At 41.3% G+C, this 24,814-nt stretch overlaps 1 protein-coding gene across 1 annotated transcript in view; it reads left to right on the top strand.

Moving 5' to 3' along the window:
- Positions 1–24,814, top strand: part of UNC80 (unc-80 homolog, NALCN channel complex subunit) — a 5,631,640-nt gene that overhangs the window by 4,835,763 nt on the left and 771,063 nt on the right. The window contains exon 54 of the mRNA XM_044060513.1: positions 20,496–20,621. Within this exon, the coding sequence (XP_043916448.1) occupies positions 20,496–20,621 (126 nt within the window). The remainder of the gene's footprint in view (positions 1–20,495; positions 20,622–24,814) is intronic.

The following is a 24,814-nucleotide window of genomic DNA, read 5'->3' as shown; positions in this document are numbered from 1 at the left end:
TGTGATGCATTACTTTGTGGGAGGGTATTTTTTTTTTCTAGTCTGTTACTTGGCTTGAATGTTCCTTCGAAGAGAAAGAGCCAGGCATCCCCAGACTAGTCAGCCCAGACAAGAGATTTACATCTCATAAGGTCTCATCAGGCATAAGCAAGTACACTGGGAGCGACCCCCATTGACATGCCAATTATATCCTATGTTGTCCCACCCCAGCAGATGGATTAAGGCCTTCAGAGAGCCTAAGTGGCCTGGGAGAGACTCCCTGTCAGTAAGTATCAGTAGTGTGACAGCCTAGCTGTCTCCCTCCCCATGGGATGATAAAGCTGGGGTCAGCTGCTCAGGCTTATCCACCCAGCCCTGTCTCTTAAACATCTCTGCCAGTTGAACACAAAACAAGGCACCTGGATCATAATCAGATCATCATCCATAAGGAGGAGATACTTTTAGCGAAGATAAAGCGTGTCAAATTTGCTTCTTTTAATACCCATATAATAAGCATTATTAAACATCCTGGTAATGCCTCACCTACTTGTGTTTTCAGTGTAAACTTTTAAATTTGGGGTTACACCTGTTTTAAAGAAGCTGGTGCTTAGACTGAAGTTTTCTCTAGCAGCAGATTGCCTATTTGATAGCTGCTTCAGTGTTGGTCAGTGCTTAGTAGAGAGTATCCATTAAGCTTTTCAGCCATTGTAAAATGAGATCAGAAGATTCCACCTTTTTTTCTGACATCATGTGATTATCAGACATTTATTTTAAGATTTGCTGAAATGTTAAATATTTATTTTATGACAGAGGATTAGACAGAAGAAGCTGTTTCTTATTTAAAGGGCTATATGCCTGGAGTAAAGTCAGCACTACTGCCTGTGTGCTGAAAGAATTTAAAACTTTATTTTTAAGGAGTTAAAAAAGGATTATCGTGCACTCTTGTGTTGTTACTTGCCCTAAAAAATTATGAATTGATGATAGTCTGCTTCAGCTGTCCAAATAAAAATAAGGAAGACTAGTTTAAAACAGTAAATATTAGATCTCCATTCTATTTGTGTATATAGATATATAGCTCTCTCTCTATCTTTTTATCTCTCTCTCTATATATATATATATATATATATTTACTTTATAAGCTCGAAATTCTGAAATCTCGAATTACAGAATCTCGAGCCCATAAAGCAAAAAATCCAAATATCTGAAACTACACAATCACGAAGCCCTAAATCCCGAAACCACAAAACCATGAAATTCAAACTCCCAGCACTTTAAAACACCATTACAGCACACACATACACAACTGAATAAGCACACACACCTACCCAAGCCCCCCTGCAGCCCCCATGTGGGGGGGGCTGCGCCCACCACACACCCCCTACTTAAATATTCTAACTCCAAGGTTGCACTATGTGCACACACATACACACACACACACACATATATATATATATATATATGTGTGTGTGTGTGTGTGTATATATATATATATATATATATATATATATATGTGTGTGTGCAACTACAAGCAGCACTGAGACCACAGCCAGGGCAGATTTGTTCCACTACCACTTCTCAACACAAAAGTTTGTTTGTTTGTTGCAACACCTACAGGTGCTTGCTTTCGATTGCACTCCACATGCAAAAAAGCTCAGCAAGACACTTGGTTGAGCAGCCAAAATGTTTCAAATGTATTGTCTTCCCAAGCACAGCATATATAATCAGCTCTACTTGAATATCAGCAAGTGTAGTTCACCTTCGTTACCATAGACTACAACTGCATTCATTAAAACCATCAAGTATTTATTCACATCGAACAATAACTTAAAAATAAAACAAAAATAAAAAATAGGACAAAGGATAAGCGCTTTCGGGTCTCCTCAATAACCCTTCATCAGATCCATGTGTACTGTGCAGTTAGTGCCTGTTTAAAAATTGCTCTCTACCAATAGAGTGCTAGATAACGGGTGATGTCACATCACACACATCTTCTCAAACCACGCCTCTTGAGCGCAGGTTTCATGGGAAATGTAGTGTTCAGTCCCGGTCTTCTATGAGCTTGTAGTTTTCCAATCCAATACATTTCTTCCTGCTCCAGTCTGTTGTTATCACCTCCCCTTTCCGAGGTTAAAACAATTCTAAGCACTCTGAACTTGAAATTATGTCCTTCATTGTCCCTGACATGTTTGGCCAGAGGATTCTTATAATCTTTGAGTCTGATGTCACTTATATGTTTGGATAGTTTCTCCTTAAATTGTCTTACTGTCTTTCCAACATAGAAATGGTCACATAATGAACATGTGGCCAAGTATACTATGTTTTTTGTGTTGCAATCAGCATAGAAACTGCAGGTGTATTTCTTTTTGGTAATGGGATGCTCAAAACTGTTCTCTGTACATATATACCTGCACATAGTACACTTTCTACATGGAAATGTCCCTCTTCTATCAGAGGTGACATGTGGTACTAAGTAGCCTTCTTTGCATAACCTATTTTTCAGATTACTTGCATTCCTGTAACCAAACTTAGGTATCTCTCCAACCACTTCTTTGCATTCTTCACTTGACAATAGTATCTTCCAGTTCCTTCTAATAATATTACATATCCCCTCAGTATCTGTTGTATGTGTGAGAATCATTTTAACTTCTCTTTGCTCATTCCTATTGTTTCTTGAAGGTGCACTATCTTGTTTACCTTGCAGGTATGGCTTACCTCTCGTTTCTCTTTCCAACAGCACATTGTGTCTCATTCTCACTATCTTTTCCTCTCTGTATCCTCTTGCCTCCAAGTGTCCAGACATATCATTCATAGCTCTGTCAAGGGTTACATCATTTGAATGTATCCTAGATGTTCTAAGGAATTGACCTCTCATAACATTTCTGTATGTATATTTTGGATGCATACTGTTCCTTGGTAGTATATTGTTCTTCCAACATTCTTTTTTAAATAAGCTGGTTTCTATGTTTCCTTCTTCATCTTGTAGTATTCTCACATCCAAAAAGTCCATTTGACTTTCATTACTCAAGATAGTAAACTCCAGAAAGTTGGTGCTGTTCTCCAAATATCTATGGAAATTGTTGAGCTCCATGACATCACCTTCCCATAAAATATAAATATCATCCACAAATCTCTGGTATATCTTTAGTCATTTATTCCAAGGGTTATTTTGATAAATGACTCTATCTTCCCATTGCGCCAACACTATGTTAGCATAGCTGTTGGCGCATGGTGTACCCATTGCCACACCACATAGTTGTATGTAGAGTTTACTGTTGAACATGAAGACATTGTTCTCAAGTATCAACTTCATTAGCTCACATATAACTGTGATTTTATTTTCTTCATAATCTCCTTTATTCAACATAAATTATCTTAATGCGGCTATGCTGAATGGCAGCTTATTTAAAAAAGAATGTTGGAAGAACAATATACTACCAAGGAACAGCATGCATCCAAAATATACATACAGAAATGTTATAAGAGGTCAATTCCTTAGAACATCTAGGATACATTCGAATGATGTAACCCTTGACAGAGTTATGAATGACATGTCTGGACACTTGGAGGTGAGAGGATACAGAGAGGAAGAGATAGTGAGAATGAGACACAATGTGCTGTTGGAAAGAGAAACGAGAGGTAAGCCATACCTGCAAGGTAAACAAGATAGTGCACCTTCAAGAAACAATAGGAATGAGCAAAGAGAAGTTAAAATGATTCTCACACATACAACAGATACTGAGGGGATATGTAATATTATTAGAAGAAACTGGAAGATACTATTGTCAAGTGAAGAATGCAAAGAAGTGGTTGGAGAGATACCTAAGTTTGGTTACAGGAATGCAAGTAATCTGAAAAATAGGTTATGCAAAGAAGACTACTTAGTACCATGTGTCAACTCTGGTAGAAGAGGGACATTTCCATGTAGAAAGTGTACTATGTACAGGTATATATGTACAGAGAACAGTTTTGAGCATCCCATTACCAAAAAGAAATACACCTGCAGTTTCTATGCTGATTGCAACACAAAAAACGTAGTATATTTGGCCACATGTTCATTATGTGACCATTTCTATGTTGGAAAGACAGTAAGACAATTTAAGGAGAGACTATCCAAACATATAAGTGACATCAGACTCAAAGATTATAAGAATCCTCTGGCCAAACATGTCAGGGACAATGAAGAACATAATTTCAAGTTCAGAGTGCTTAGAATTGTTCTAACCTCGGAAAGGGGAGGTGATAACAACAACAGACTGGAGCAGGAAGAAATGTATTGGATTGGAAAACTACAAGCTCATAGAAGACCGGGACTGAACACTACATTTCCCATGAAACCTGCACTCAAGAGGCGTGGTTTGAGAAGATGTGTGTGATGTGACATCACCCGTTATCTAGCACTCTATTGGTAGGAGCAATTTTTAAACAGGCACTAACTGCACAGTACACATGGATCTGATGAAGGGTTATTGAGGAGACCCGAAAGCGCTTATCCTTTGTCCTGTTTTTTATTTTTGTTTTATTTTCAAGTTATTGTTTGATGTGAATAAATACTTGATGGTTTTAATGAATGCAGTTGTCGTCTATGGTAATGAAGGTGAACTACACTTGCTGATATTCAAGTAGAGCTGATTATATATGTTGTGCTTGGGAAGACAATACATTTGAAACATTTTGGCTACTCAACAAAGTGTCTTGCTGAGCTTTTTTGCATGTGGAGTACAATCGAAAGCAAGCACCTGTAGGTGTTGCAACAAACAAACAAACTTTTGTGTTGAGAAGTGGTAGTGGAACAAATCTGCCCTGGCTGTGGTCTCAGTGCTGCTTGTAGTTGCATTCATACTCTGTTTTTTCAGCAGTACACTCCTGTTTGGTTCTTGTTTTGTCATGTTTGGATATATATATATATATATATATATATATATATATATATATATATATATATATATATATATATATTAATGCAGGATCCATTGATTAGTACACAGTCAGGGTCTGTGTGTAGAATAAATCTTGTTTCTGTACAGCATCTATTAATTTTGACTGCTACCCTTGGAGTACTTGTATTTCTTGTGTAGACTTTTTTCTTCCTGAAACTTTAGGATAGTGTATAATTGTGTCTGAACATGACAGATCATATTAAAAAGTGCCTTTCATCAAACACAGCTGGGGTAACTAATGGGTCCCTCAGGGCATCCTCTTCTCTAAGGAGTTTTGCTCCGTGATATTAAAGCATTTAAATCACTGCATTACCAAGTATACATTTCGATCACTACAAACTGGACAGTATAGTAGCATCATTTAAGGATGCTGACATATTACACGTGGAGGCTAGATAAACTAAGTAGGGTTGAAATGCAGTATCATGAAGTTCAAGTGTTAGGGACCAATGTGTTGTCTCTTTAATCAGAAAGTATACAGATTTGCTGATGTGGTACAATGGGGTATGTTTAATTTGTCCATTGAATTTACTGTCCTCTGATACACCTCAATGATTTCCTCGATTTTTGCATGGAGTGCTGCATTTCATAGTATTCACACAAGCCAATTAGTGCAGTTAGAAAAGGTGCAGAGATTTTTGACAAGAAAAATCCAAGGATTGGAAGACAGGGACCACTCCAAGAGAGTTTGGATGGCGCAGTGGTGCAGCGGTAGCATTGTCCCCTCACAGCAAGAGGTTCTCCGGTTCAATTCTTGGCTGGGGTGCCTTCTGTGTGGAGTCTGCATGTCCTCCCTGTGTTTGTGTGGGTTTCCTCCGTGTGCTCCTGTTTTCTCCCATGTTGCAAAAACATGCATCTGGAGTGTTTCTCCTGGGCCTCTGCTGAAAATTGGCTTTGTTCCAAGTCAGACTTTTCCAGTTAACAAATGTTAAATAAATAAATAAATTATCATATTCAATGGCTTATAGTTTTCTCAGCATTAACTTCTGCCTTGTCTTTACAGCAGTGCTATATGCAGTTCAATTATAAACTCTCTAGGACACATAGCCAGAGATCTAGAAAGGAAAGGAAAAGCTCCTGAGAATAAATATTAAGTGGGAACAAATGGGCAGGTTCATGCATGAAATAAAGACATTCAAACTTCTTAAAATTCATTTGGTTGCAAACTTGGTACTACAACCTAAGACCTGTGAACCTATGGAAAAGGAGTAAGACGGTTTGGCTGCTGTGCCTTTTGCTGTGTCTCTTGCTCCGTCACCTCCACACTGCTGTATAGCCTGTAGCTAATATTGCTGCACCTTGCTAATATTGATGGTGGAAAAAGTATATGTGTATATTATCTCCTTTTGTTAGCGCTATGATACCTTGCATTGAGAGTAAATGTATTTAGAGATACTGTAAGCTAAGTTTCCCACATGCTGTTCAGTGCTGCCTGTGATAGGTTGGAAGACTGCTAGCTTCTGGTGGCATTGTTCATTGAAGTGTTGATGTCATGTAGTCCAATCTCGCCTTCATTCTTACCCCTGGGTTCGGAGCCAAACCTCGGCTCCTACTCGATCATACTCTAGCTCAAAGTCTTCAATTGGCTCGTGGCTAAGAGGTATTTATCATGTAAATGGCCCATTCCTTAGATCTCGTTTGCCGCTCATTACGCTCAGACATGGTCTTGCTTTTGGCAGTGGCTGAGTATACTTTTTCTAAAGTTTTGGATATTTGTTGATCATAAAAAGCTATTTTCATAGCTACTGTGTGTGTCTTGTCTCTTGCTGGTTGTGTGGCCTTTTTCTTTGGCCGTTTGTTGGCATCACATCCACTCCCTTTCTTCCCACTGGCTAGGCCCGTTTCAGTTAGAGGACCTAGTCCTCCCCATTGTTTTCCATGTGGTCTCTTTGTGTTGTGCTTCTGTTACTTGTAACTTATTTAGTGTTTTTGACGTTTGATAATGGTGTTGTCCTGCCTTTATTTCCCCCGGGCTAGACCCATTTAAATTAGAGAACCTAGTCCTCCCTGTAGTTTTTGTTTCCATCGGTTACTAGGCCGTTTTTAGTTAGAGGCTCTAGTTTCCCGAACGGGATTTAGTTAGGTCTTTTGTGTGTACGTGTGGTTTTGCAGCTTGTCTGTGTGTGTGTACTCCTTATACAGCATGTCTAAGGATTCTAAGGAACACAGGCCTTCGGGCTTTAAGAAGTGTATTGAATGCAACAATAAAATGTCTTTGACTGATGGGCACTCCGTGTGCGTGTACTGCTTGGGGGCTATTCACCTCCAAGAGTCCTGCTTGTTTTGATTCCATCAGTCCCCGTGTGCTACAGTAGAGGAAGAACAAGCTCATTCTGAAAGGACTGCTTAAACACTCCTTCGAGGAAGTCTTGGCTAAGTCTTCCACTGCCATATCCTCTCCAACTAAAAAGGACAAAAAGACTGCTAAGAAGCGCTCTCCAGCTCCTTCTGTTTCGTCGGAGCCACCAGAGAAAGTTGCTAGAACAGCTTCTTCTTCTTCGGCTCCATTGGCTTTGGTGCCGAAAGAAGGTGGTCTATTCACTAAGTTTGTATTGGCTCCCAGCCTTTTGGAGCCGGTCACGGATATTTTGGTTTGGAGCCAGTCTCCAGTTATTCGACTTGGATTCTCCTTCACGTCAGTCTCCGTCTGTAGGGAGATCCAGATCTCCAACTATATCCTCCAGGTCCTCGAGGTTCCTTTCCGATGAGGACGTTGATAGAGTGGTGAAGAAACTGCTTCAGTCATCGGTGCTTGCCAAATTGATTTTGCCTCCGACCCAGTCGGCTTCAGAGACCATGGCCCCTTCATCATTTGTTGATCCTCCTCCGAGCCTTTCTCAGCCCTCAGAGCCAGAGTTGTCGGTTCCGTCAGGTGCCATTAGGTCAGTTCCAGTAGCTTCACCTGGCCTCTCTGTTCCGATTTCCACTCCGACCCTGTCGGTTCCGTCCATGAGGTCGAGGGTCCACAGTTCCCCAGTCGGACCTGAGGGGGAGGGCTCGGATCGATCTTCATTGGTTCCGAGCCTTCCTCTTGGTGCTTTGGCTTGGGTGAGCTTGGACCTGACATCATCTTCGGACCACATCTCCTCGGCGCCGAGGGTTACTACCGTATCCTCTACAGTTAGTTGACCTTTGGAGCCAGGGGATCAGCTTTCAAGATTATGAGGAGCGTGCTGGCCAGTTCGTCAGCTGCATCCTACAGCACTGACATTCTGCCCCCTCCGGCACCGGTGTCAGTTTCAGATCACCCTCTATCCATGGACAGTGGAGACCCAACGCCTTAGGATACCTCAATGAGTGGCCCCCAACATTCTGATGTCTCCCCAGAGTTTTTGCCTGAGGAGCCTGTCAGAAAGAGATTGTGTAAGAGGAAACCCTTCGACTCCCCGGATGAGTCTCTCATGTCGGACACCGACTTCGAGGAGTCAGAGGGGTCCCCCAAGTCGTCTTCTGAAGATATATCTTTTTCAGATATCTTGGAGATCTTGAAGCAGAGAGGCAGCTGGCCCTCCAAATCCCCTTCTGATGAGGAGTCAGTGGTCCTGAAGGCTTTCGGGTCTCAACCTTCCACCTCTTGGGTGTCTCCCCATTTCGACGGGCTACTAGATCTCATCTGTCGTAAGGTGTGGGAAACTCCTGACACTGTGGAACCGGTCCCTAGGAGACCCAGTACGTTTTTGTCTGCTCCCACAGACAAGGAATATCTGACAAAAGGCATTCCAGTAGATGCCATAGTGGTGGCAGCAGGCACCAAGAAGGAACTTGCTGAAACTTCGTCTACCGTCCATCCGCCTAACAAGGAGTCCCGGGCCATGGACAGGTATGGGAAGCATGTGTTTACCTCAGTGGCCTTTACTCTGCAGTCGCTGAACTACTTGATGCATTTTGCAAGGCTCCAGAGAGATCTCCTGAAAGAGCTAGGAGATTCTCTACAGCGTAACGTGTCTGATGCCGTGGCACAGAAGGTCAGTGCACAGATGTCTACCCTAAATGCCCTTAGCAACTCCTCCATGAGGCTGATCTCATATGCAGCCGATGGAGCGAGCAGGGGAGCGGGTTCTGGAGTTGCTCTTAGGAGACACTCGTGGATGTGTCTGTGTAATTTCACTAAGGCCTTCAAGTCTAGGTTCAGCAACGCCCCATTTGATGGTTCATCGTTATTCGGAACCAGTGTGAAGGACATTCTCACTAGGTGTGAGCAGGAAGGAAAAACCTTGTCTGCCGTGGGAGTCTTGTTTTTCCATGCTTTCTAGACCTTACCCCAAGGGCCAGAAGGATGGGAAAATGTGGTTCAGGAAGTCGCAGAGGTTTTTTCAGGACGCACAAAGTGATTCTCCCTTCAAAGGCAGGGGAGGGGGTGGAAATTCAGGTAGACACCACCCTAGAGGCAGAGGAGGCCCACGTAACCAGGGAGACTGTGATTCCTTTTGCAGTTCTCCCTACCAGTGCTCCTGAAAGGAGGCCTGACTGTGCATCTCTGGAGCTGGTCAGGGGTCGCATTTCTTTATTCCCAGAAGCCTGGCAAGATGTCACCCAAGACGAGTGTGTTTTAAAGATAATTTCCATAGTTTATCATATTCCCTTCTCTTCTCCTCCCCCACCAACCAAGAGAATTCCAGAAGTTCCACCCAGTCGCAGGGATTCTGCAACTTTAGAAATATAAAAGTTGCTTTCAAAGAGAGCCATCCAGCCTGTCCCCACAGACCAAGTAGGATTAGGGACTTACTCCAGATTCTTTTTGATGCTGAAAAGAACAGGGGACATGAGACCCATCTTGGATCTCCGCTGATTGAACCTACATGTAAAAAAAGTCCACGTTCCGCATGGTCACCTTACAGTCAATACTCCCTCTGTTAGGGAAAGATGTGTGGATGTGCTCCATCGACCTCAAAGTTGCTTACTACCATATCAAGATGAACAGCACATCAAGAAGTCATCTACGCTTCTGGCTGGGAGCCAGTCATTTTCAGTTTCCTGCCCTGCCCTTTGGTCTCACCACAGCCCCCAGGGTGTTCACCAAATGCATGACAGTGGTAACGGCTCACTTGAGACGTCAGGGATTCCAAGTGTTTCCGTACCTGGACGACTGGCTCCTTTCTGCCACCACCAGACATCTACTGTTGCAGACCAGGGACGCCACCATTACACTGTGCCAAAGGTTAGGAACTACTCTAAATTGGGAAAAATCTGCCTTGTTGCCCTTGCAGCATGTCACTTTTATCGGCGTCAAACTAGATATGGTGCTCATGAGGGCCTTCTTACCAGAAGAGAGAATTCAGGCTCTACAACAGCAGGTCTACACCTTACTACCATTGAGAAAGGTCAAGGCAAAAGTGGTCCTCAGGTTATTAGGGACCATGGCTGCCACGATCATGCTAGTTCCCCTTGCCAGACTACACATGAGGGTTCTTCAGTGGCTGCTTTTCGCCCAATGGTCACTACAGTATCTTCCACTCTCCCATTCTATTCTGATTACGGACACGTGCAAGCAGGATCTAAGCTGGTGGCTTCAGGCCAGCAATCTGAACGTGGGTAAGTCTTTTGTACCATCTTCTCCAGTTGCCACGGTAACCAGGGATGCCTCCCAGATCGGGTGGGGGGACATTATCTCGGCAGGACAGTCCAAGGCACTTGGCAGGATCATGAGACCCATTTGCATATCAATGTCTTGGAGATGAGAGCAGTGCTATTAGTGTTGCAAGCACTTCAGAGCTTTCTCCCTCTAGGGACAACTGCAATTCACTCAGACAACATGTCAGTGATATGGTATCTGAACAAGCAGGGAGGAACCAAGTCATACCCCATTTGCAGAGAGGCACTTCGAGTTTGGCAGTGGGCGGTGTCTTCCCAGTACTTTCTAGTTGCAATGCATATACCGGGGAAGTTCAACGTGATTGCCGACAGGCTGAGCAGAGCTATCCTAATGCCTCACGAGTGGTCCCTGAACAAATATGTTGTGGAGAAGACATTCCGCAGATAGGGTCAGCCTTGCTGCGATCTATTTGTCAGCCCCCTCAGTGCTAAATGCAGCAGCTACTTCACCCTTATCCCCCCGGAGGGGGAGACACCCAGGGATGCTCTGTTTCACGATTGGCCCTCCGGTCTTCTCTATGCCTTTCTACCATTTCCTCTGATATCAAAGGTCATTCAGAAAGCACAGTCTTTGGGAAGCAAAATGATCCTGATTGCCCCACACTGGCCTTGTCAGAGTTGGTTTCCCTTCCTTCAACCCTATCTAATGGACGATCCCTGGATTCTGGACCCAGATCCAGATCTGGTGACTCATATGTCACGACAGTTCCATCCCTCCATCCAGACCCTCAAGTTGACATCTTGGCTGCTCCAGTTCCGTCTCTAGTCAGGCTTCATGGTTTTTCAGCGGAAGTGGTCCACATTCCCTCTTCTTCCCACAAGCCTTCTACCAGGAAGATTTATTCCAGTAAGTGGAAGAGATTCTCCATTTGGGCCCGTGAAAGACATATTGATCCTTATACAGCTCCTATTTCGGAAATATTAGAATTTCTTTCTCAACTGTTCAGTCAGGGATCAGCTGCAGCAACCATACAATTGGCAGTGATTTGTACCTTTCACGTTGCTAATCAGCCCAACCTTATGGCTCATGGGCTTTGTAGGGCCTTTCTGAAAGGGATAATGTTACTCCGACCTCTAGTCTTTGATCCAGTAATGCCATGGGACCTCAGTTTTGTTTTACAGAAGCTCACCTCAGCTCTCCTTGAGCCCGCAGCTACGTGTGACCTAAAATTCTTGTCAAGGAAGCAGTATTTTTGGTAGCCATAACTTCAGCTAGGCGGGTCTTTGAGCTCCAAGCTTTGTTGATTAAGCCACCTTATTTGATATTTCACAAAGACAGGGTCTCCTTAAAAACCAATCCTTCTTTTATTCCAAAGGTTGCTTCTGTTGTCAATATCAACCAATCCATTGAGTTGCCTGTGTTTTTTCTTGAATTTTCTAACAAGGCAGAATTTAAGTTTCATCAGCTAGACGTTCATAGACAATTGCGTTTCTGTTTACATAGGACAAAACATTTCAGGAAGTCAGATCAAGTGTCTGTTTCATTTTCAGACACTAGACGTGTGGTTCCTGTTTCTAAAGTAACCTTGTCTCGCTGGATCTCCAATTGCATCTCATTTATTTATGGTTCCAATGGCAAAGAATTACCCTTTAAAGTGAAGGCTCATTCTACACGATCTGTGGCTACCTCTGCTGCATTTCAGGCTAGGATGTCTATGGATGATATTTGTGCTGCAGCAACATGGGCTTCGCCTCATACTTTTATTAGTCACTACAAATTAGATCTGGTCTCTAGAGGCAGATCTTCTTTTGGTTCTACAGTGCTCAAGAGTATTTTTCACTGAGCCACCCAAGGTCAAGGTGCTAGGGACGCTGTCCCAGGGGTAAGAATGAAGGCGAGATTGGACTACATAACATCAAGAAGTTATGTACTCACCATAACGCTCGATGTATGTAGTCCATCTCGCCTTACATTCTTACTAACCCCTCCTCCTACCCCCTCCTTGAGGACCTGGAGGTATAGTCTCTAGGTGTCAGTAGTCCTTTCGGTTAGGGTTGTTCTTCTTCTCAGTATGTATGTGTGTGTGTGTGTGTGTGTGTGTGTGTGTGTGTGTGTGTGTGTGTGTGTGTGTGTGTGTGTGTGTGTGTGTGCACTTGCAGCAAACAAGATCTGGGGAATGGGCCTGTTGTATGATGGGATACCTCTTAGCCATGAGCCAATTGAAGACTTTGAGCTAGAGTATGGCCGAGTCGGAGCCGAGGTTCGGCTCTGACCCCAGGGGTTAGAATGTAAGGCGAGATGGACTACATACATCGAACGTTATGGTGGGTATATAACTTCTTGTTCACTCTGTGGCTAGTGCTTACTAATGTGTACCTTGTCTTCTTTCCATTTTTTTCTGTTAACTAATAACTTACTGCACAGTACTCAAAAGATTTAATTCATAACTGTGAAAATTAATGTATTTTTATTAGAAGTACCTACATAGCTAGCCCATTTGGTACAGAGCTTAACAGAAAACCAAGATGGCTACAGATCAGTTCACAAGCAATGGTTTAAGACCAATAAAGCATAACATCTCTTTTTATACTAAATTACCACATTGATGATAACCCACAGATCACTGATGGCATTATAAGAGATCTGGGGACACAGGTTGACAGCAACCTCTCTTTCGACCACCACATTGCCACTGTGGTCAGAAAGTCCTTCTGTGTGGCACATCTCATTACTAAGGGTTTTGCATCCAGTAAGAAAGAGGTCATCATCTCTCTCTACTCTTCCCTCATTAGACTAGTCATCGAGTATAATGCCCCATTTGGCATGTACCTCACTAAACACCTGCAACAGCTGGAAAGGCGTCTAAAGTACCTCACAAAGAGAATCCTAGGTCTTAAACACATGCCCTACATGAACAAACTCAAGAAACTCCAGCTTTTCTCTGTCTCATATCATCTATTAAGAGGCAGACTCTGCTTGGCTTAGAAAGCCATGTCTGACCCAGCTCTGTTAGAAATGTTGCACCTAATGTAATCCCAGTCCCAGTGCACCACATGCTCCAGGGACCTCAGCCTCATTACCACAATCAACAGAACATGCTGGAGGGAAAGGTTCATAACCCAGAGACTGCCCATGCTCTGGAATATACTTCCCATACATGTCAAACAAAGCACCTCACTGACCCTTGTCAAGAGAAATCTTGATGAGTGGATGGGAAATAGAAAGTTCACCCTGGGGATCACTCCCATGGCTTTACTTGATAGAGGCACCGGGAACTAAGAGGCATGATGCCAGGGCAGTTCTATGGACTAGACTTCTAAAGGCTCCAAGGCCGTTGGCCCAGTACACACCGATGAAATAACAAGCAAAGTACCATGGCATGAGAAACAGTCAGGCTTTTATGAATGGGGGGGGTCTAGGATAAGATCCCATAACCTCATTTACATACAGTATTAACTCTTTAGTGAGTAAAAGCCTACCATAGCCTCAGGTCCATATCTCTCAACTCTCCAGATTTTCACAGAATGTCCAGATTTTTTCCAATTATATTTGGTCTGTTTCTCTTAAAGTTGTGTTTTTTCTGGGAAACCACTGGCAAATCACTGAGGATTCGGAAAATAATGAAACACATTTGAGTTTCAGACTTCATACTCTCCAGAAAATTCATGCTAACAAAAAAAATGTTATTTTATCTACTTTCTAAGTCTGCAAGAGGAGTATTTAAAATTGTCCCTATTTTGGGGCTTTTGTACCCCCCATTAATTATGGCTTTGTCCATATTTCTTACTGTTAAGAGGTTGAGAGGTATACTTAGATTTGTTACCATACCAGCCACTATGTAGTAAATAAAATGTATGAAAGTATATGTAAATGGGTCTTTCTTTCTCTATCAGTGAAATTACTGTGCATAAGACACAGCAATTTTCTATGCCACAAATTTCTTGCTTAAGGTTAACTCAAATAAAAATATTGGCCCATCTTGTATATGTTTGAAAAAATTTGACTGGCTTCCCAGTGAAGAAAGGAGGGGGCTAATTTCTATCTTCCAGTGTAAGTTTGTTACCAGATTTACTAAAGGATCTGTACACAGCATAAAGGACATTTGATCAATGAGGCTTATATGACTTCTCAGAGCTTTCTACCCCCTTGCTTTTATTGTTGTAATGGGCTTTATGTTAAAAAGAAAAAAAAATCTCTGCAATGAACATTGCCAAAAGTAAGTGATGAAAAGTAAGACAAAAACACCAAAATACCAGTAACTACTTGCCTTGCCCACAAACATGGCTCTCAATACAACGCATTCTAATACTGACCCATGAATTCTATCAAATGCCAAGCTGCGAGTGAAGCCTGCCATACTCCCAAACTAAAAATAAAATAAATACCTCCAAGGTGTGTACACTGCAAAAGGAAATCATGTTGTCTTATATATACACCATGCTTTGCCTTAATCCTTTCTTCAGCACCATTTCTTAAGTTCTCTCCACTTCTGTGCCTCAGTTGTCCCTATCCACTTTCAGTTCCACCTCCATGGACACAACAGTACTGTTGCCCACTTTGAAGAACTGTTAAACAGTATATGTTTGACTTTTATTTTCCAAATTTAAGAAGGCACAATACTTGCAAACCATACTTAAGTTTAGTGAAAGAGGTTTAAGACTTCCTTTTTAGTGATTGATATGCCAAGCTTCATCCTTATCCTGAAAAATGTTCACCTAACTGGAGGTGAGGGGACTTTCAATGAATATCATACTTGTCCAGCATTACTTTTAGATATAGCTGTTGCAGTCAGTTACCATATTGTGCATTTTTAGTGATACTCAGTGTTACTAATGCAAATACTGTTTTCTTTGTGCCTTTTTGTATCCTTTTTAACAAGTAGATTTTTGTACGTATGGTTAGTGTGCCCCTTGATGTATAAGATGCCATGAAACCCACTGCCTTTGAATACTTGCCACTTCAGTTAATATCTGATGGATTTACATTGATCAGTCATATCTTGTTTAATTGACATAGGATTCATAGTATCATAGGTTTATACTAGGGTAACAACCACTAAGGCCCTTAAAACCTTAGCTGTACAACTCAAATATGGCCTACACATTTGATTTATATAAGTGGTGATTTACTGACTGCCTCTGTCCATCAGAGTCTTAGGAGCCAGACCAGGGTTAAATTTCCAGTTGTGCTAAAAAGGGATGGGGAGGAACTGTGATTCACATGGATGGGGAGGAGCTGTGATTCACATGAATGGGGAGCCTGTTCCAGAGAATGGGAATTTTCTGAAACACATATCTGTCTCACCAACATGTTCTGTTTATGCCACACGCAAAGTTTAGGTTTTGTATTCTAGTAGTTCTGATGCTGTTTGTTTTGTGGATATGCAAATGGTTCATCAAAACAGAGTGCTGGGATGCCCTGTATGCCAGACAAAGATCGCCTCTCAGAAGTTTGTATGATACCGAGTATAGAGGCAAGGATTTGCAGCAGTCAGCATAAGACATTGTGTTAACTCCATGTTGTCCTTTTGTAAGGAACCTTTGTGGACACTCCAGTTGCTGCATGTGTTTGGTCAGGTACATACTGAAGGGTGCATTATACTTCATGACAGGTCTGATGAGGGCTAAGTACAGTGGTATTATAACCTCTCTGGACCAAGATGCCATGCCCTTGCTTTTAAGCTGAGCAACACAGAAGGGTTTTATTACTACCTTGGACACATGCTAGTTGAAGGCTAGGTTACTGTCTACATGAATTCCCAGATCCCTGACAGGTGAATCAACTTTTAAGGGTGTTTAATTCATGATGTATTTAGCTGGGATGGTAGGCTTCCCAAAAGGTACTATAATGCATTTCTTGGTATTGACGTTTAAGGCATGCATTTGTCTTTATTAGACCTCCTGAATAGTGTTCTCATCTAGGGGGATTTAGTGACTGCTCGCAGTTTGAAATCATCTGTGAACTTGATCAGCCTAAGGCCTTTGACATTGGCTTTGACATCCAAGAAGTAGATGCCAGAGAGGAGTGGAACCAGCACAGAGCCCTAGGGGACTCCACTGGTAACAAGGCTATTTGCGGAGGTGGTCTCACCAATTCTAACTTCTTGGGTCCTATTAATGAGTCAGCTAGCTATCCAGGGTGTTGTAAAGGGGCTTATACCTAGTTCCAAAAGTCTGTTGATAATGCCTGAGTGGGGTATTGCATCAAATGTTTTATCCAGCTTTAGGTAGACAGAATGCACTGTTTTCTTCTCATCCATTGCCTTAGTGACCTTTTCAAAGAAGTCCACCAGTTTCAGTTAGCATGACTTTGGCTTTATCAAAGGAAACTGTGATGGATCCAGTGTCTTGAGGTCTCCTATGTCCTTGTTAATAATTCCAGTGATAATTCTTTCCATGGCTTTGCTAACAAGTCTTGTCAGACTAATGGATCTGTAATTTCCAGGATCTGTTGAAAGTCCTCCTTTATGAAGGGGGATGATGGTTGCAGTCCTCCATTCACATGGCACAGAGCCTGTTTTAAGACTATAGTTAAATAATGACTCCAGGGGTCTTGATAAGTCATAATTTAGACTATTCAGGAGGCATCCTGGGATGTTATTAGGGCCCATAGTGGTCATGTTCTTGGTTTAATGAGTGCAGCCAGTACACGCTCTCTAGCTGGAGGGGTTATGTTTGAAGGTATTTTTAAGGGGATGGTTAGGGGTGAGAGAGGGATAAAGTTGGAACTGAACTTCTCCACTAACAGGTTTGCTATATCAGCAGAATCAGTGGATATGGCACCATTAACCACCAGTTCAACACACTGATGTGTGCATCCATTGAGGTTTCTGACATAGCTGTATGTTGGCTTTGCTTGACCTAATTATCCCTCTTAGTTGCCTATTTACTTTGATGAGAGAGTTTCTATTTTTATGGGAATTAACCTTCCTGATTTTTGCTTTTATTTCCTTTCATTGTATGTTCTGTTTAATTTGTGATGCCACTAGGGTGGTTTGTTTCTAGGACTAGTCCTGGGCTTACTTCTGGTAGGTACAACAGACTTTATGCAGCCATTGCCATGGTGGTACAGAGATTGAGAGCCATTCAGCATAGGCTGCTATGTTCTCTGGGTTTGTCAAGCATTGAATTTTGGCAGTCCATCACTTAAAAAAAGGTGAGTTGCCTTGGAATAGTTCCTAACATTTACTGGTTTTAATTGGATTTCAGAGTTGATTTTTGATTTCAAAGGAGACAGCTTTATGGTCAGACATTACCAGGGTGTGTTCATCACCTCTATTAACCCTAGAAAAAAATCACATTCCCTAGTAGTGATGCTGAAAATACCACCAAAAAGTCCTACACTGTTTTTGCGGGGTGGGAGACAAGCCTCCCTGCTCATACCTCCATTGTCCCCACACTCCCAGTCTCTATATTTACATACTCTGGGATCACACTGACTGAGAGAAAATGGGTGGGGTATAAAACTAAGTGAAACAACATTTTTTTAGTCTACAAGTTTAGCAAAACCAAAGCTCAACATGTATAGCAAAGTTAACTTTGATGTACTGAACAGTCTTTCTTCTGCAGCATTTTGTAAATGTAGTCTCCCTTGTCATTATTACACTTGGAATGAATGAATAAACAAACAAACTTCTGACGTCCACTGACCCCTCACCTAATACAACATCAGTCATTTGTTTTTCCCCTTTGTGGTTCCCAGTTGGTATAACAATGTACACTCAATTTGTGCTGAGAACAACCATTCTGCTTCCATTACTAAGGAAAACATGTCTATCCCTATTATTTTAGACGTGTCACATTTTGTAAGTGTCACATATATTATGTTTCCTTGTGCTTCTAACACTTTATAGTTTATAGCTTTGTACCTACTTGTTACATCAATTTCTGTAGTCTCTATGCAGTTATTAAGCTGTTATTTGGTCATCGGCTGGATTTGTAACTGAATATTCTTGTCTGCTGGTCATTGCTAGCTGGTGACTTGCCATAGTAATGGAAGTTGGCATACCTCATAACAAGAAACAATGCCAAAAATAATGGGGTGACAAAGGCCCAACATTAGGGATACATTTTAAATATTTTTACAAACAGAAAGTTGATAGAATGCTAGGTTTTGCATATACATGCATTTTTCTGAAGGATATGAAGTCTGAAACTCAAACGTTGGTCATTATTTATTGACTGCAATCCTCTTTGATTTGCCAGAAAATCACAAAATTTATACGGAATATACCAAAAATATGAGGCAAAAATCTGGATGACTGAGAGTTATGTAGCAAAGCAAGCTGAAGAAGTGAGTCTGGTATTTATCAGTTACAGGATAAGTAAGCTGGATCAAGTCCCTTTTCAGTTATGACCTATTGCACAATGGAACAAAAATAGTATCACATATAAAAACTACAGGAGCAGCATAGATACAAATCTACAAAGTAATATGTGCAACAAAGAAATGAAGTACATTGAAAAACATTATCCAGCAGTAAGATACAGTGAGGCTGACTGCAAAAAGTTGTCCCATCAGACTGTAATTGTCCAGTGATAAGGGAGAGCAGATGTCAATTAATAAAGCAATTTTCTCAAGGCTATTCCTAAGAAGAGGGATTTCTGGAACATTAAGGAGTACTGCAGACTAGATAAGTAAGATTTATTGGCATGGAAATGGGAAGATTTATGAAGATTCCTCATGGAACAAATAAAGATTATTTGAACAATCTCCAGCAAATGTGAATTGCCCCATATATAAACAAAGGTATAAGTACAGGCAAAGCCCACTGCAGGGTGACAGTGTAAAGTTATGCAATTAAAAATGATATGCCTGACAGGTCGGCCAGGGTAGGGGGATAAAGTGGCATTTTGCCAGCTGTCTTATCCCGAGGGAGGAACATGGTTTTCCATTCAGGGCTGCCAGTTCTCTGTGGATAGCATGGATTCTTCTCTTGCACAAATCATGCATTGGTGTAATTATGCAATGGATGTTAGTGGGGATATTAGGTAATGTGTAGGGAAAAAAAGATTGTAACTGTCCTTACCAGGTCTATCAGATCTCCTTTCTTTCTGTTCCTTGTGCACTTATACTAAGACATCCCTACTGATGTGGTCTTGGAACATGATGGGGTAAGCTGGAGAGATACTGGGGTTGTCAGAGTAGAAGATTCAGAAATGACTGCAGGTCATGCCTGATGAATAGTTGTAGGGGAAACCAAAAAAAAATTGACAGAGTATTGTCAAGTAGGATTTGATGCATCTCATTTTGATGCTGCCGTCTTTTATGGGGTCTTGCTATTTATGAAAGCCCTGGGTAGATGATAACATACTCCAGAAAATTGACAGATACCGATGCATACAAATTAAAAGAACAAGGAAACAAAATACAAGAACATCCACTGACTAGCGGTAGTCATTCTGGATGTAAATGGGGACATATAAAGCCCCAGTAGACTATCAAGCATTCCAGTATGTTATCTAACATTATTATTAAGCATGCATGAGGCAAATGCAAGTGTGTTGATGGTCTTGATAAAAACCTTAAGGAAACACAGATGGCCGCACAGTATCTTATTGGTCTTGCCGGGTCATTTGTGTATTAATAAAGCATTGACACAGCAAGAGTGCTTTAGCAGACTCATTTGCTAAATTTTGCTTGAATTCCTTATAACTTATTCAACATTAGAGGCAGACATTTGTATATACAACCATGACAGTGCCTGGCCAATGCATAATATGTCTTTAGTAATCTGTAAATGTGTCAGCCATTCCAAAATCTATATTTTCTGTTGAGGGGCTAGTATTCTCCTAATGGAATATTTGTGAGGTCCAGAATTGAATGGCAAGCATCCCAGTGATTTCTTGCTTCCAAAAGTTGGTTAACTAGCCATTTTTAAATGCACTTATTGTAATGAGATTTATAGTCTATTCCAAACTCACTTCAGTGATGTTCCTTTAGTTGCTCACAATAGATAACTGTAATAAGTAACATACAGTAATATGCTTCTTACAGTAATGACTGTGTTTTTGGACTGGTTGATAAATTGATGTAATTTTTTTCAGGTTATGGGTGTTGTTGGACCCTCTAGTGTGGCAGATGGATTGCCTCTTCTTCATCTAAGTCCATATCTTTCTCCACCACTACCATTCAGCACTGCAGTTGTAAGGCTTGTAGCATTGCAGATACAGGTAAGGAATGCTCCTACTGAGACTGAAAGCAAACTTTATTTGTAAATGTATGTGTGTTTGTGTATGGCATCCCCTAATTTACTTGAATTGTCATTTACTTGACAGCTTTTTTGCTGACTTAATTTGGTCAATGAGAAAGCTGTTAATATTTGTGCAAGATCTCTATAATACCAGGACCGAGGATTATAAACCAAAAATTCCATGCAAACCCTGAAAGTGGTATGTAAAAAAAAAAAGTAAGGAAAGAACAAATGACCAGGAAGCCATGAATCAACTACTGGAGTATTTGATAGGTTAAAACAACACAGTTAAGCGCTTTCGTCTTTATAACTTCTTCAGAACTGTGTCATACAGTAAAAGGAACAATTCTTATAGTAAATTACAGGCTTATTATCAAAATGTTGAAATTCACATGGTCGACAGTCATAATGTCAAAAATCATTACACCGAACGTTCAAAATACTGAAAAAAAATGTCAAAGTTTAAATGGTCGAAAAACATCTGCAAGACTAACAGTAGCATTTTTGCGGTGGCTGTGCCCCCATGCCCCCCACACCCCCTACTACTTATATATTACAACTCCGAGATTGCACAACAGTGCTGACAAGGGTATATCCTTGCCTGTTGTCAACAATGTTGACAGGTTATTTGTATGCACCTCCTGTCGACCAAATGAACTACTTAATATTCATGTGTCGACCATATGGGTCGATCAGATGAACGTTAGACCATATGAATTTCTAACTTTTGATAGTAAACTGTAAATTACATCATTACATACCTTAAGAAATAACCAATAATAAAAAAGGCTGTAAAAAAACTGTTAAAAAATCAAAGAATTTAAATGCACAGTATACTCTAAACACAAAATAAATTTTACAGTTTGGAAGCTCTTAGCTTCAATTCACTCACAATAGACACACATTCATTTAGACCAGCATTTCACAATGGTAAAATAGGTCATTCAGACCAGTTACACAGTGAGTAAAAGCATCAAATTATATAAAAAAAACTTATAGACTAAACCAAATCAAGATCAAGGCCAAAATCACATAAGTCAGACATCGAGCATTCACTATCATTGCATCACCAATAAAAATACTTTTACCAGTGTTATGTAAGTGGTCTGAATGACCTGTTTTATGATCATGAAATGTTGACTCTATCATATATCAGGCTTGAGGGGCTCGCCTTGTATGAATAAGTGATTGGAGGAGTTTTATTCTCTTCATGTAAAAAGCAGTTAACCACGTTTGAGGTTAGATTTGATAGGCGAGTCATACTCTTTTATGATTGGATGGATCTACAGTGACTAGCCAGTTATTTCGAGAGGCTTGTTTTGTATTTTTATTGGTATTGCAATGGTATTTCCTTTTTAAAGTGATTTTTTGTAACGTGATTTTGTTTTTTATTTTAAATATTTATGTTTTATTACGTATTTTTTTGGTCTGAAGAAGCAGTTTTGACTTGCAACGAAACCGCACACACATTTTTTATCAATAAATTATTGTCTTGTCAGTTGTGGTAGCCTGGAGTTCTTTTCTTTTTTCAGCCGTTGAACTGGGGTTTTACTTCATGCTTTCATTCAACAGTTTTGTTTTGTTTTTTGGATTTGAGTCTTGTAAAACCTTGGAAACTCCATGATCCACCATCCAGTCTATATCCTACATCTTCACATGCCTTATCTCCAGTGCAGTGGATGGTATAGATTGTGCATCAGGGACCAGTATTGTTACTCACTGTTATGTCTGGATGCACCTTTGTCATTTCGCAGATTGCTTCATGGTGTCATACTTAAATGCTCCCTTTGATGGGACTGCTCTTTTTGGTTCCAAAGTAAAAGATAATATTGACATAATGCTCTCTGCCAAATGAGTATGTTTCTTCATCCCCTCAAAGGACCTTCTTCAGGAATCAAAGAAGGGAGAGAAAGATGTTCCTGTATAAATCAAGCAGTTTCCCAATACATTTCTGGTAAAAGTAGACCCCCCCCCCCCGAGGCAGAGAATGTAGCTTCAATAGTAGCCATTCCAATGGCAGGGGTGATCCGAAGTTTCAGGGCTTCAAAGGTGTTTTCTCAACTCTTGAAAATTTGCCCTGTTACTGCACTCTGGAGGCAATTGGAGGGTGCTTAACTATCCACTCGCAAGATTTAGAGGTCATCAAATCAGACACATGGATGTTGAGAGTCTTTTTCAGAAGTTACTCAATCCCATTTCACAGTCTTCCAAATCTAAAATAGAAGTACCTCACAGATGTTGTACCTCACCCGTGGAGGAAAGCAACACTGGAAATAAGGAAGTTGCTGTCAAACCAAGTAATCCGAGGGGTCCCATTAGACCAGGTAGGATCCGGTCTACTCAAGGTTCTGTTTGGTGCTGAAGAAAACAGTGGACCTCAAGCTTATGTTGGACCTAAGTACACTACATTTATATGTCAAGCAGACCACATTCCAGATGGTACGTGCACAGTCCTTTCTGCCTGTGCTCGGGATGTGCTCAATGGACCTCAAGGACTCCCACTATCACATAAACACAGAAAGGCTGTACAGAAGGTCCGTGCTCTTCAGGCTGGGAGACCATCACTACTAGTTTTGAGCACCGTTATTCTATCTCATCACAGCCCCATATATTCCCCAATTGCATGACAGTGGTGGCTTGGCTCAGGCTGCAGGGCTTTTGAGTATTTCCATCCCTGGACTACTGGCTCCTCACTACAACATCAGGAGTGCCATTGATTCAAGGAAGGGACTCTTTCAGTTGTGCCTGTCCTCAGGAACCACTGTTAACCTGAAGAAATCCAAGTTAAAACATGTACAGAGCCAAGAGTTTATTGGGACAATGCCAAATAAATATCAAAACTAACCTCATCGAGGTTGTCTTCTCTACGAACTCTAACCAATCAAATCTTGCTGCATCCAAGGCCTACTGCTCTTTTCATTCAGCACATGTTTGGTCATGTGGCTGCAGCCATTTGTCTCATTCCTCTGGCAAGATACTGTATGAAAATTCTGCAGTGGACACTGTCAACTCAGTGGTCCATCTACTCCCTTCCCATGACCTTTCCAATCCACCTCATAAACATGATTCACCAGCATATTTATTGGTGGACAGTCCTCCCCTCTAGTTTTTCTAGGTTGTCCCTTTGTGCTCTTCTGCCCAAAACCGTGATGACAATGGACACTGTCCTTCTGGGATGAGGGGTACTACAAGGGAGAAGCTGTCCTGGTCCCAAACAGAGGCCTATTTACATATCAATTTTTTGGAGATGAGGGCAGTCCTCATAGCATTGCAGGCATTTTAAAACTGCCTTCCCAGAGGTGTAATAATGCTTCAGAATGACAAAACTGCTGTAATGTGGTACTTGAACAAGTGGGGTGATCACAGTCTTACCCCTATATGTTAAGAGGCTATGAGGGTTTGGCAGTGGTCAGTACTCTCACACCACTTTCTGATATCAGTGCACATTCCTGGGAAATTCAACATTCGAGTGGACAGTCTAAGCCAGAAGCATTTTGTTGTCTCACAACTGGTCCCTCAGTTAAGAAGTGCTGGCTCGAATTTTCTGCCCCTGTTGACAACTGTGTTGCAACCCGTTTGCAACTGCTTTCAACAGCAAATGCAGTTTCTACTTTGCCCTGATCCCCTCCAGTGGAAGAGTTATTGAGGGACACTGTTCTGTATGTTTGGTCCCAGGTCTCCTGTATGCTTATCTACTGATCCCCTTTTCCTTGATCATCAGGTTCCTACAAAATGCCACATGTGACCACATCTTCTTCCGCCACCTTAGGTTCTAGGCATGGCTCCAGATATGATCTCACCCCTTGGGTCAGCCTCACCAGAAATTGGAACCCCTAAAACTAACTACTTGGTTCTTCCAGTTTCAATAATGGTCAATGATCCCAAGCTTTCTAAATGAGTGCTTCATATTTCTTCTTGACCCAGAAAACATCTTCTAGGAAAATTTAAACTAGTAAATGAAAACGTTTTTCTATCTGGGCCATTTTCAAAGGATTAGAATCCCTTCCTGCCCCAATCCAGCAATTTTGGATTTTCTTGTTTCACTCAGGGTTTAGTTATTGGTTCAGATGGTAGTTATTTCTAATTTTTATATAGGTCAAGATCATACTCGTTGCATCTTTGAAACTTTTTAAACCATTAATGAAAGGCACTCAGTAAGATATCCAGCTCCTC

This window comes from Protopterus annectens, chromosome 2.part0 (assembly GCF_019279795.1).
Source record: "Protopterus annectens isolate FY-2018-M chromosome 2.part0, PAN1.0, whole genome shotgun sequence".
NCBI classification, from domain to species: Eukaryota; Metazoa; Chordata; order Ceratodontiformes; family Protopteridae; genus Protopterus; species Protopterus annectens.
This window is presented reverse-complemented; position numbering and strand designations above follow the sequence as displayed.